Below are 14,966 nucleotides of genomic sequence, written 5' to 3' on the forward strand. Positions count from 1 at the left end.
TTTCTAAACTATTGATTAAATCTTACGACCAATTTTTTCTCCACCTTAATTTTATCAATATAGACTTCGCTGTTCTTTTTGTTTATACTCAGGCAGCTCCTTATTGATCCTAGGGTTATATTTTCTCTATCTCTTCATTCCCTCCCTAAATAACTGAAAGCTGATCTCTGAGGAGTGTGTGTGTGTGCGTGTATATGTGTTTAGGTGTATAGAATTATATAATCATAATCCTTGGTTCATGGCACACTCATTGACCTATGTGTGGCCCACTATTATTTATTTATTTGGTTAGTTATTTAGTTATTTTTTAAAATAATGTAGAAAGAATCTGAAAATCTACCACCTAAAACAAAAGTAGTCCTTGAACATCACCTGCATCTACCCACATGGTCTCTCCTCTCAGCCTCTCCCTGTCTCCCCCCCACCCAGACCATCGTTTTCCTTAATCACATGTTCATCACATTCTTTTGTTTTCCTGTTTATATAGTTTTATTGTGTGTGTGTGTGTGTGTGTATGTATATATACGTATATATATATATACATATATATCTTAAAAGTATGTGTATTTTAGTTTTTAACTTTATGATCTGTTTTCAGTTTTATAATCTGTATATGCTCTGCTGTATACAATATATTTCAACTTACTGTGTATTACTTGTATGTCTAGACACTTGACTAAGGTCTCCTATTATTTCTTATAATTTGCCTGCAGAATCTTTTATTTTCTATATAAATGATCATATCATTTGCAAATAATGACAGTTACTCCTTTGCAATCCTGAGGCCTCTAATTTTTTTTCCATTTTATTGCACTTGCTAAGGAAATCTGAGTCGTTTCCATTTATGGATTTTCTAAAGTTAAACCAACCTTACATACGTGGGACAAACTCAACTTGGTCGTGGAGTAACATATTTTTTACTAATATTTTGTCCATCCTTACACTAATACCTTACTATTTAGAATATTTTGTTTAGGGATTTTGCATATGTAGTCATGAGTAAAATGGACCTGGCTTTTTACCTTCATGTAACATCTTTGTCTAGTTTTAGTATTAGTTTTACTCTAGCTGGGAAGTTGTACTTCTTTTTGTATTGTCTGGAAGTTTGTTAGACTATTGCCCTTGAAAGCTTGGTAGAACTTGTCTTTTAAAACCACCTGAACCTGGTATTTTATTTGTGGGAAGATTTTAATCATACTCTTTTATTTTGCAAAGATAAATTACTGCAGTGTTAAGGTTAGAGTATAGGAGAAAGGAAGAAAAGATAGGAATAGAAGAAAACAGCTGTCTCTGAAACAGTGTATAAAGGATCTTATTTAGATCCATTTTCTCATTTAATCCTCAAAATACCCTTTCAGAGGGTCTATCAGTCAAGGAGAGAGAAACTGCATTAGCTATTATAAACAGGGCATTCAATCGTGAGAATTGGTTACTTACATGTTAGGAGAATAAAAGAACAAGGAAGGGATGCTGAGGTAATCCGGAGTTAATACCTGTAGAAAGCAGTTACCATCTGTAGGACTGGGAGAAGAAAAAGGAAATGGTAGGAGCGCGGAGGAGGGCCCCTGAGGGCTGGTGGTGCTTGAACCTCTGGGAGTAAGCTTTGAGTCGCTGGTGCTCAGATCCCTGACAGGTGATTGATGGGCCCAGGCAGGTAGCCCAGAGAATGAGTGAACATGACAAGGCAGCTCTCTGCCTGCGAAGGAGCCACAACGTGCTCTACTTGGTACCTCCAAGGGAATGCATTGAGGCTCTTCCCGGGAGTGTCGAAAGATGCTGGAGGCTGGAATGAGCCCTCTGTTATTGAGGAGCAATGCTGATAATAGCTGCAAAACAAGAAAGAATTCTCTCTGCTTACCTTTCTCCCTTCCCACTGGCAGAAATGAACAGTTTTGCACAGAGCAGAACATAAAAGGGTGGGCTTGGAGTGGAGAGACAGTAAGTAAATAGCTAGACCAATGGATACTATGCATATTTTTCAAAGGGAAAACTAAAGCTGAGCAAGCTAAATTGTTTGCTAAAGATCTATTGGAGCTATTGAGTGGACAGATCTGGAATTTAAACTCAGGCCGCTACTTGATTTCATCTAATCTAAAACACCATTGACTGTAGAGGCATCATTATTGTCTATACCACTGAGGAAAAGAAGTACTGCCAATTAAATAAATCACACTATCAGTTGTAAGATACATACCAATTTCAGAGATTTTTTTCTTAAAGTTAAAAAAAAGGGAGGAACTTAAAAATCAATGAACTATGGTATATTCTGCCTTGTAAAGAATTTGGTTTTGGAATTGTTCATTTTGAAACTCCTATGGGATACACAAGTAAAACATTTAGTAGGCGGTTAAAAATGTGCAGTTATGTATAGCTCATAAGAAAGATGGGGCTTGAGATACAAAGGTGAAGGTTGTCCACATGCCAGAATCATGATCCAGAAACAGTCTTGCTAACTGTGTTTTTAGCTTTAACAGTCTCTCTGCGTCTTTTATACCATCTCATTTCATTCCAACCTTTGCCTATCTCTTTGTGATGGCATTTGTTGGTAAACTTTAGTATCATTTATTATCCAGGAACACTTATTTTTCCTTAAATTTCCACATACAAAGGTCGTTCTTTTTCATCTTTTCTTAAGGCAGAATAGTATTCCATTGTGTATATGTACCACAGCTTCTTCAACCTATCATCTATTGAAGGACACTTGGGTTGTTTCCATATTTTGGTCACTTGTAAATAAAGTTGCAATGAACATCAGAGCACATGTATCTTTACAGATAAATGTTTCCAGATTTTTTGGGTAGATGCCCAGGAGAGGGATTGCTGGGTCATATGGTAATTCTATTCTTAATATTTTGAGGAACCTCCATACTGCCTTCCATAGCAGCTGCACCAATCTGCATTCCCACCAACAGTGTATGAGGGTTCCTTTTTCTCAACAGCCTCTCCAACACTTGTTATTATTTGTCTTGTTGATGACAGCCATTCTAACTGGTAGGAGGTGATAACATACAACATGATATATAGATGATGTATTACATAATTGTACACTTGAAACCTTTCTAACTTTACTAACAATTGTCACCCCAATAAATTTTAATTAAAAAAATAGAAAAGGTCAAGCCACAGGTTTTTGTAAACAAACAAAAAAAAAGATCGTTCTTTTTCCCTCTCTTCTATTGAAAAAGTATGTGGTCTACCAGCATGCAGTCTTCACGAGGGTACAGTTGGAAGTACTGTTCATAAGGATGGTAGTGAAAAGCAGTTCTCCAGGGGAGATAGATGGTGTGAAGAAATCCTACTGATAGACTTCTATGGTTTCTCTATTTTTATAGGTCCAGTATGTCTGGCTTGCACCTAGTAAAGCAAGGTCGAGACCGAAAGAAAATAGACTCACAGCGAGATTTCACTGTAGCTTCTCCAGCAGAATTTGTTACTCGTTTTGGGGGGAATAAAGTGATTGAAAAGGTAAGTTATAACTTAAGTTAATAAGTTAGAAATTATTCTCCCAAAGTACATGAGATTTAGTGCCCAGATTTGTTGTCTAGATTTGCTCAAAACTGGTATTTAGACTTTCAGAGACCTTGCATCTTTATGCAAAATTATCCCTTCTGCCTCCCTAGCATCCTATGAAATAATTTTACTATTTTCTGTACTAGGTATTAACCACTGATAATTTTGTCACAGCTAATTAAGAAGATGAAGCAGTGCTCATAAAGTTCTCTTTAAAAGATTTTACAGGGTTGGACTGCACTGATTTGAGAGGGTATGAGAAATTGATTAGCTTGTGGGGTGGTGTCAGGAGATAATATGTCCTAGCATTGGATTTAGGGCTGAGGGAGTAGAGAATTTCAGAACAGAAAGCTTAAACTGTGTGATACACTGACTTACTGGCTTCCACCAAGTATTTGAGTTGTTTAGAGAGAATATACCACATGAAATACTTAAAGAGATCACAAGTGTTTTTAAATGTTAGCGTGATTCTGTGTCACTTTTATCTAAATCATGTCAGAGCTGAGAGGATGACTTGGTTGAAATAGTTTGCAGTGATTAAAAGATTAAAGGATGGGAACCTATAAGTATTGCTTCCACGATGCCCTTCTGTTAGTCTTCCAATCAGTCTGAACACAGATAACATCCTTGGGGGCATGCTTGCAAGACAGGTAAGGCGATGACAGGTTTGTTTAGAGAGAAGTCTCAGGATCATTGATTCTACTCTTTCTTGTGACCATTTATTCTGAGGCAGTCTTTACAACTCTGAGGCATTTGGGGTTCAGCATTTTGGAGAGAAGTGGTGGTTGGTGCCAGGGTTCCTATACATGTTCAAGGTTCTGTGTCTTGTTTTACTACAGCAGAGAATACTGCATGACACTGCACTGTTTCTTCTTTCCCATTCCTTATTTGATAGTACATCATCCCTCTAAAGTTTATCTTCTGTTCTCTATTAATTGATATGGTAGGATAATTCACAAACTCACAAGATTTGAGACATTGTGATTTTTTTTTCCCCTTTAAGAAATGAAGTTAGAAAGGAGTAAGTTTTAATGGACATGTATTAAAGTATTTCCTCAGCTGACATTTAAAAATATCCCTTGATCATGTGGCAGCTGGTTCCTAACTGCTTAGACCAGCAATATAAATTCTTATTGAAAACCTGGCTTTTCAGAGAAAGATAGATCTACAAAACTTGTCTCATCTCTATTCCTCCATCATTGCTTGCCCTCTCCATTTTTCTCTCCAATCATCCCCCACTCCCAGGTTCTTATTGCCAACAATGGCATTGCAGCAGTGAAATGTATGCGATCTATTCGTCGATGGTCTTATGAGATGTTTCGAAATGAACGTGCGATCCGATTTGTTGTCATGGTCACACCTGAAGACCTTAAAGCCAATGCAGGTGAGTTATTAATATTAAGAAAGCGTCACCCTTGAGCATAAAACATTGAATAGCACAGTCTTTAAGTAGGAGAATGGTAGCTTTGGGGTATTCCCAGACCTAAGCATTTCCAATGAAATTCTTTTAAAAAGTATTAATACTAGACATAGACAAGTGATTGTGATATACAGGGGGTGCCAAAAAAATGTATACACACTTGAAGAAAGGAAAACTGTATGAAAATTGTAATACTCGATACATGTATATACCGATAACAAAAGATGAACATGTGACTTCTGCAATTACAAAAGGTGCGCAAAGTGGTTACCATAAACATCCAGACACTTCTGATTACTGGGAACTACTGCTTGAGCAACGTTGACCAAAGTGTCCACTTGTGTACATTTTTTTGGCACCCCTGGTATTTAACGTCAATACCGACTTCTGTGTTCTGAGTAAAAATAGGTAGACATTTACCCAAAGTGTTGATTTGGGTTTTCAGGTGTATGGCTTTTCAATGTCAAGTATTTGCTAGACCACATACTTTAGCATGTGTAAGTGGAAAGGTTTGGAAAGAAATACTATTTCCCTTACGAGCTACATTGAATTTTAGAGGATATTAGAGTTAAGATCCTTTTTTTCCCCTCTTCCTGAGGGAGAGAACTCTTGGGAGCCAAGTGGGTTTCACTCTGCAAGCTCTTCTGCATGTTCTCACTACTCAGAATGGTTCTGCATCTCAGAGTTGTAGATAAAGACTGTTGGTATAGCTGAGAGGTTTTGGCTAGTCTATCCCTTCCATACTTTTTATGATTAAAGTGTAATATCTAAAGTAGAGTACCCACAGATGACATTAGCTCTTTAAATAGCTATCTGTTAAAACCCATTTTGATCTGTATATGCTCTCTCTATATTGAGACAATGACGTTAGGCTATTCCTAAGGAATAAGGGTTATTATGTTATCTTATTTAGAAATGGAGAAGGCACCAATTTATTGGAAAGTAGATTTATGACCTGAAATCATTTATAGTCACCCTTTAACATCTCTTAGCCGCTTTTCATATCTGTAAAAGGAAGATCATAATGTCTAATTCCCTGGATAGTTGTAAAGATGCAATTGTCTATAATAAATGTAAACTACCTTGTATAATTTCTTTTTCTTTGTCTGTTTTTTTCCTGCTGCTCCTATTCATTCATTCATTCATTCACTCAGTGAACATGGAGGCCCCCAGTGGAATAACATGCTGTCTTGCTATTGGAAACAAGTAATTTCAGTACAGTGAGGTTACTGCTGTAATAGAAACATGCACAGGGTACTATGAGAACAGAGTTGAGACATCTTAACTGCCCCCTGCTCTTGGGGGTAGGGTTAAGAGAAAGCTTTCTCAAGATGTTATGTATGCCTAGCCAAGACTGAGTAAGAATTAGTGAAGCAATTAGGGGGAAGACAAAAGTGTCCCATGGAGAAAGAACAGTATACATGCAAATGTTTGAAGGTGTGATATAGTAGTTTTCTGGAAATTATAGGTGGCTTGTTAAAATACAAAATATGATCTAGTATTTGTCAAGTAGAGCCTTGTTTTACAGTCTCAAGAACATAAACTTTCTATTTTGGGATGTGTGTATGTGTGCATCTGTGTATGTGTGTGTTGGATATTAAAGGATTTGCATTTTAAATGGATTAGTTGTTGTTTTTAACAATTCAAAAGTAGAAGAGTATAATAAATCCTTTCCCATCTACCTGTCATCCAGCATCAACAATTATCAACTCATGGCCAGTCTTGTTTCATCTATACTTTTACCTCTTCCCTCCTCCATACACAATTTCTGAAGCAAATCCTAGTCATTATTTTATTTGTAAATATTTTAGCATGTATCTCTAAATGATACATTTCTTAAACATGAATAATTAGATGGATGATTCAGGTAGCATCTTGGAAGATCCATTGATAGAAGGCAATACTAGAGGGTATGACAAGGCCAAATATAGAAAAGAAAAGATTGGTTTGGAGAGATTTAGGGGGTATAATTGACAAGATTTGGTGATTGAGAGAAGAGTTAATAATTACTGTTAAGTTTCTAATTTGGTTGACTAAACTGATGCTAGTACCATCAAATAGGGCAAAATAATAGATAATATTACAAGAAGATCAAAGTTCTTTTGGAACAGATTAGGTTTGGAGTATTTGTGGTATAAGCAGAGTCTATAAATCCTACACAAAATTGAGTATATCCTTCTAGAACTTAAAAATAATGAAAAACAGAGATTAAGAGTGTATATTATTAGTAAATATGTGGTGTTTGACACTACCTCCCGAAACAACAGATACAAAATGAGAAGAGGGCTCAGGATGAAATTTTATAAAAGACTAGAATTTAGGAATAGACTCAGGAAGATGGGTCCATAAACAATGCTGAGAAGAAATTATCAGAAAGATAGAAGAAGCGGAAGAGAATTTCATTAAGGGTCAAATGTGTCAGCATACAATAAAATAGGAATAGAAGCCAGTCCAGCAATTAGGAAATCATTGGTAACATTTGCAAGAATGGTTTAAGTGGAACAATATGAGTATGCAGACTAATACAGGATGTTAAGGAATGAATGGGAAGTGACATGGAGGTAGCCAATATGGACAAGTTTTTTAAGAATTTGGATAAGAAGGAAAGTAGAAAAGACAGTAACTAAAGAGAAATTCAGGGTCAAGAAAGGATTTTAATTTTTCAGAATGAAAGAGACTTGGGAATGTTTATAGTCTGAGAGGAAGGAGCCATAATGGGGAGAATTGGGAGGGATAGCTCAGCTGCAGAGGTCCCCCCTGAGGAGTGAGGGGTCCCAGCCTCACACTGGGCTCCCCAGCCCAGAACAGCAGTGCTGGAAAGAGGAGCCCCACAACAACTGGCTGTGAAAATTAGTTAAGATTCCGTTTGTCTGGATGAGACAGAGGCTGCTAGAAACACAGGCATCCTCTTAAAGGGCCCATGTGCAGACTCACTTGCTGGCAGGCACTCACCGTGGGCTCCAGTGGAGGGACAGTGGCTCGAGAGGTGCCAGAGACATACAGGTTGAAACTAGGTTGTATGACTTCAGGGCAAGAGCTGGAGGGACAGCCGCCATTTTCCCCATGTTGAGCCCTCTCACACAGCTGGCAGGTGGGTCCCATCTTTCGTGTGTTGAGATCTCCCCCCAAAAGGCCAAATCTGAATCTGCCTGGTGCACTCAACTTGTTCCACCCTGATGACTCCTTGACACCCTGCCCCACCCAACTTGCACACTGCCAGAGGCTCTTTCGACAGCAGGCAGCTAGCCGTGGCTCATGCTGCAGTCTTTCTTAAAAAAACTCAAAGATCCGCATGCCTCAGGTGGGCAGCGGCTGGCCTCATTGTTCCCTGTGTCTTTTGCTGAGTGGCCCTAGGCTCAGCACTGGTACCAAATCTGAATTTGCATTAAACTGGTGAACACCACTTGCCCCACCCTGGTGACTCCCTGAGACCACAACTCACCCAACTTGAGTACTGCCCAAGGCTCTTTCAGTGGCTGAGCCTACAGGCAACCAGCAGGTGGCAGTAGGCCTCAGAGTGCCCAGTGCTTTTTGCTCAGCTGCCTCAGGCCCAGTACTGGTGGCAGCTGGCTTTGGTTTGCAGCGTGGCCTCTCCCATGTGACTTCAGATCCAGCACAGTTAGCTACCAACCGCAGATCTCCTGCAAGGTAGTCCTGGGCAGGTCAGAGGTAGTGGCTGACCTTGGCCTGCACCAGTGCCCCTCCCAAGAGGCCCCAGAATAACATACCTGGTGGTCAGCTTCAGACCACAGCAGAGCACCACCCAATTAGACCCACAAGTGGCACACCCGAAGGGTCATCTTGACAGGCACCATAGCCCACTGGGGTGAATCCCGCTCTGTGGGTCAGCCCCCACATAGCAGCTGTGGTCATGGCTAATCCATACAGCCAGTCAGCCTGAGGGTCAGTCCCACTCACTAACTTGCCAACAGCAATCAAGGCTCAACCACAACAGGAGGTAAACAACCCACACAAGGGGCACACCTGGAGCACCCAGCTCAGGTGATTAGGGAGACTGCCACTGGGCCACACCGGACATCTACTATATAAGGCCACCCTGCCAAGACTGGAAGATGTAGCAGATCTATGTAATATATAGAAACAAACACAGAGAGGCAGCCAAATGAGGAGACAAACATGTCCAAAATGAAAGAACAGGAGAAAAACACCAGAAAGAGAACTAAATGAAGTAGAGGCAAGCAATCTACTGGATACAGAGTTCTAAACACTGGTTATAAGGATGTTCAAGGAACTTAGTGACAACTTCAATAAAAAGATAGTAAGTATAAAAAAGGACATAGCAACCATAAAGAACTAGGCAGAATGACAAATACAATAACTGAGTTGAAGAGTACACTAGAAGGAATCAACAGCAGATTAGATGAAACAGACAATCAAATCAGCAATTTGGAAGACAAGGTAGCTGGAAACAGTCAATTGAAACAGGAAAAATAAAAAGAATATAAAAAAAATGAGATAGTTTAATTGACCTCTGGGACAACATCAAGCATAACAACATTCACATTTTTGGGGTACCAGGAGAAGAGAGACCAAGGGATTGAAAATCTATTTGAAGAAATAATGACTGAAAACTTCCCTAACCTGGCAAAAGAAATAGACATACAACTTCAGGGAGTGTAGAGAGTCCCAAACAAGACGAGTCCAAAGAGGCCCACACCAAGACACACCATAATTAAAATGCCAAAAGTTAAATACAAAGGAGAATCTTAAAAGCAGCAAGAGAAATGTAGTTAGTTATGTACAAGAGTGCTCCCATTAGACTGTCAGCTGATCTCTCAACAGATATCTTGCAGACCAGAAGAGATTGGCATGAAATATTCAAAGTGATGAAAAGTAAGGACCTACAGCCATAATTATTTTACCCAGCAATGCTATCATTTAAAATTGAAGGAGATAAAGAGTTTATCAGTCAAGAAAATGCTAAAGGAGTTCATCATTACCAAACCAGTATTCCAAGAAATGTTAAAAGGACTTCTTTAAGGAAAAGGGTAAATGGAAGGAAGAACATAAATACAAATAATAAAATGGCAGTAACTACATACCTATCAATTACTTTAAATATAAATGGACTATATTGTGCTCCAATCAAAAGACATAGGATGACTGAATGGATAAGAAAAAAAGACCCACACATATGCTCTCTACAAGAGACCCAGTTTAAGTTGAAAGACACAGACTGAAAGTAAAGTGATGGGAAAAGTTATTTCATGTAAATGGAAATGAAAAATCTGGAGTGGCAACACTTATATCAGACAAAATAGACTTTAAAACAAAGTTTGTAATAGGAGATAAAGAAGAACATTTCGTAGTAATAAAGGGATCAGTACAACAAGAAGATATAACTCTTGTAAATATTTATGCACCCAACATAGGAGCACCTAAATACATAAAACAAATCTTGATGGACATAAAGGGAGAAATAAACAGTAATACAGTCATGGTAGGGGACTTTAACATTCTATTGATATCAATGGATAAATCTTCCAGACAGAAAATCAAGAAGAAAACAGCAGCCTTAAATGACACATCAGATCAGATGGATTTAATTGATATTTTTAGAGCATTTCACTCCAAAACAGCAGAATATACATTCTTTTCAAGTGCACCTGGAACATTTTCTTAGGTAGACCACATGTTAGACCACAAAGCAAATCTCAGTAAATTTAAGAAGATTGAAATCATATCAGGCATCTTCTCTGACCACAATGGTATGAAACTGGAAATCAATTACAAGAGAAAAACTGAAAAACTCATAAACACATGGAGGCTAAATAAGATGCTTCTAAATAATACATGAGTCAACAATGACAACAAGGAAGAAATCAAAAGATACCTTGAGACAAATGAAAATGAAAACACAATGACCCCAAATCTGTGGAACATAGCGAAAGCAGTCCTAAGAGGAAAATTCATAGCGATACAAGTCTACCTCAAGAAACAAGAAAAATTTCAAATAAACAATCTACCCTTACATCTAAAGGAACTAGAAAAGCCCAAAGTGAGTAGAAGGAAATAATAAAGATCACAGCAGAAATAAGTACAATCTAAATTAACCATACCAAAGACCAATGAAGCCAAGAATTTGTTCTTTGAAAAATAAACAAAATGGACAAACAAAGTGGATTAACCAGACTCATCAAGAAAGAAAGAGAGCAGAGCCAAATAACTAAAATAAAAAATGAAAGAGAAGCAACAACTGATATCACAGAAATACAAAGGATTATAGGAAAATAAATAATTATATGCCAACAAAGACAATCTGGAAGGAATGGATAAATTCCTAGAAACATACAATCTTTTAAGACTGAATCAAGAAGAAACAAAATCTGAACAGACCAATTACTACTAATAAAATTGAATCAGTAATAAAAAAAAACTCCCAATAAGCAAAAATTCTGGACAAGATGGCTTCACGGGTAAACTTTACCAAACATTCAAAGGAGAATTAACACCCGTCCTTCTCAAACTATTCCAAAAATTCATGAGGAGAGAAGTTTCCCAAGCTCATTTTACGAGGCCACCATTATTCTGATACCCAAACCAGACGAAGACATTATAGAAAAAGAAGATTATAGACCAATATCTCGATGCACATAGATGCAGAAATCTTCAACAAAATATTAGCAAGCCGAATTCTACAATACATTAAAAAGATCGTACACCATGATCACGTGGGATTTATTCCTAGGATGCAAGTTTCATTCAATATCTGCAAATCAATTACTGTGATACACCACATAAACAAAAAGTGAAGGATAAAAAATAATATGATCATATTAGTAGATGCAGAAAAAGTGTTAGACAAAATTCAGCATCCATTTATGATAAAAACTCTAAGCAAAGAGGGAATACAGGGAATATACCTCAACATAATAAAGGCCCTATATGAAAAACCCATAGCTAACATTATATTAAATGGGGAAAAGCTAACAGCATTTTCCTTAAGATCAGAAACAAGACATGGATGTTTACTTTCATTACTTTTATTTAACGTAGTATTGGAAGTCCTAACCACAGCAATCAAACAAGGAACTAAAAGATATCCCAATTGGAATGGAAGAAGCAAAACTCATTAATTGCAGATAATGTGATATTATATATAGAGAACCCTAAAGATTCCACCAAAAAACTATTAGAACTAAAAAATGAACAATTAGAACTAAATAATCAATGAATCAGTAAAGTAGCAAGATACAAAATTAATCTTCAGAGATCAGTTGCATTTTTATACATCAGTAACCAACTATCAGAAAGAAATTAAGAAACCAATCCCATTTACAATTGCATCAATAAAGTAAATTAAAATACATAGAAATAAATGTAACCCAGGTGGTAAAAGTCCCCTTCTCAGAAAATTATAAGACATTGAAGAAAGTAATTGAAGAAGATACAAATAAATGGAAGCATACACTGTGCTCATGGATAGGAAGAATTAATATTGTTAAAATGTCCATACTACTCAAAGCAATCTATTGATTCAATGCAATCCCTAGCAAAATACCAATGGCATTTTTCACAAAACAAGAACAAATAATCCTAAAATTTATATGGAACCACAGAAGACCCCGAAATAGCCACAGCAATGTTGAGAAAGAAGAACAAAGTGGGTGGTATCACGATAGCTGATACCAAACTTTACTACAAGGACATAGCAATCAAAATGGCATGGTACTGGCATTAAAACAGACACACAGACCAATGGAACAGAATAAAGAGCCCAGAAATAAATCTATGCCTTTTTGGTTAATCTATGACAAAGGAGGCAAGTATATACAAATGGGGTAAAGACAGGCTATTCAATAAATGGTGTTGGGAAAACTGGACAGATACATGCAAAAAAAAAAAAAAAAAAGGGAAGGAAGAAACTAGACCACCTTCTTACACCATATACAAAAATAAACTCAATATGGATTAAGGATTTAAATGTAAGACCCCAAGCCATAAAACTCCTAGAAGAAAACATAGTAAACTCTCTGACATTGCTCGTAGTAATATTATTTATGATATACCTCCTTGGGCAAGAGAAACAAAAGAAAAAATAAACAAGTGGGAGTACATCAAACTAAAAAGTTTTTGTACAGCAAAAGAAACCATCAACAAAATGAAAAGACAAGCTACTGAATGGGAGAAAATTTTCATGCATGATACATCTGATAAGGGGTTAATATCCAAAACTTATAAAGAACTCATACAACTTAACACCAGAAAAACAAACAATCCAATTTAAAAATGGGTAGAGGACCTGAATAGACTTTTCACCAAAGAGGACATACAGATAACCAATAGATATATGAAAAAATGCTCAATGTCACTGATCATCAGAGAAATGCAAATTAAAACCACAGTGAGATATCACCTCATGCCTGTTACAATAGCTATCATCAATAAATCAGCAAACAACAAATATTGGTGAGGATGTGGAGAAAAGGAAACCCTAGTGCACTGTTGGTGGGATTGCAAATTAGTGCACTCAACTATGGAAAACAGTACAGGGTTTCCTTAAAAAATTAAAAAAAGAACCACCTTATGACCCAGTGATTCCCACTTTTGGGTATTTATTTGAAGAAATTAGAAACACTAATTCGAAAAGATACCTGCATGCCTGTGTTCATTGCCGTGTTATTTACAATAGCCAAGGTATGGAAACAACCTAAGTGCCCATCAATGGACAATTGGATAAAGAAATTGTAAATTTATACAATGGAATATTACTCTTCCATAAAAAGAAATGACATCTTACATTTGCAACAACATGGATGGACCTAGAGGATATTATGCTAAGTGAAATAAGTCAGACAGAGAAAGACAGATACTATATGATTTCACTTATGTTTGGAATCTAAAGAACAAAATAAACGAACAAACAAAACAGAAACAGACTCATAGATACAGAGAACAAACTGATTGTTGCCAGATGGGAGGGGGCTGGAGAACTGGGTGAAAAAGGTGAAGGGATTAAGAAGTACAAGTTGGTAGTTGCAAAATTGTTGTGGGGATGTAAAGTACAGCATAGGGAATATAGTCAATAATATTGTAATAAATGTGTATGGTGCCAGGTAGGTACTAGACTTATCAGGGGGACCACTTTGTAAATTATATAACTATCTAACTACTATGCTGTACACCTGAAACTAATATAAAATAATATTGAATGTCAACTGTAACTGAAAAAAAATTAGAACTCTAGAAAGGATTGCAGTACCAGTGGTATTGAATTAAGGAATTTTTCCTTTTTTCTTTGTATTACGTTATTTTAATAGCTTTATTGAATCTAATTTACATACTGGAAGTGTCACTCTTTTAAAAGTGTACAGTTCTATAAGTTTTAGTAAATTCATACCATTATGCAATCATCACTGTAATGCAGTTTAGAACACTAGATATTTTTACAATTTAAAAGATTACGAAAAAGGAGGCTTAGCTAGAAGAGTACGTTATTAACATCAGCGTTGGGTTTCATGTTCTGAAACTGGAGGGGAATAGGCACAATTGACAGGTTAAGGAACAGTGAGAATGGTAATAATATAGAATTCTGAACTGTTGTTGGTTGGTGACAGCAGTACCTTTGCACACTGTGTGTGTGTGTGTGTGTGTGTGTGTGTGTGTGTGTGTGTAGGATAGTTAGGTCACCAAATATAGTAACTTTTTATTTCTCTATCTAGAGCCACTGAACTACAGAAAAGTTAGATTTGACTACCTGAAAATAAAAATTTCTATTTAGCAAATAAAAACAGAAAGGGAAAATGTTAAAGACAAATGATAATCTGGAAAAACATATTAGAAGCAAAGAGTTTCTACCTACAATATGAGCAAAAGACACCCTTCAATAGAAAAACATGAATGAACAAAAAAACACAAATAGGTAGTCCATAAAAGAATTAAATAAACATATGAACAGAGGTTCAATAACAGTGGCAATCAAAGAAATGCAAACCAAATCAATAGTAGGTTGGGATTTTTTTTTTTTTTTTTCATTTATAGGACCAACAAAACTTACAAGGTTGATGACACCTGT

The 14,966-nt window shown here is 36.8% G+C and overlaps 1 protein-coding gene across 18 annotated transcripts in view; it reads left to right on the forward strand.

The window, feature by feature from the left end:
• ACACA (acetyl-CoA carboxylase alpha) overlaps positions 1-14,966 on the forward strand; it is a 259,377-nt gene that overhangs the window by 71,431 nt on the left and 172,980 nt on the right. For all 18 annotated transcript variants that reach the window (XM_019732514.3, XM_088802082.1, XM_088802081.1 and 15 more), the window contains 2 exons: positions 3,333-3,465; positions 4,756-4,894. In XM_019732514.3, coding sequence (XP_019588073.3) covers positions 3,333-3,465; positions 4,756-4,894 — 272 coding nt within the window. The remainder of the gene's footprint in view (positions 1-3,332; positions 3,466-4,755; positions 4,895-14,966) is intronic.

Source organism: Rhinolophus sinicus, chromosome 12 (assembly GCF_057876585.1).
Source record: "Rhinolophus sinicus isolate RSI-liver-muscle chromosome 12, RSI-T2T, whole genome shotgun sequence".
In the NCBI taxonomy this organism is placed as follows: Eukaryota; Metazoa; Chordata; class Mammalia; order Chiroptera; family Rhinolophidae; genus Rhinolophus; species Rhinolophus sinicus.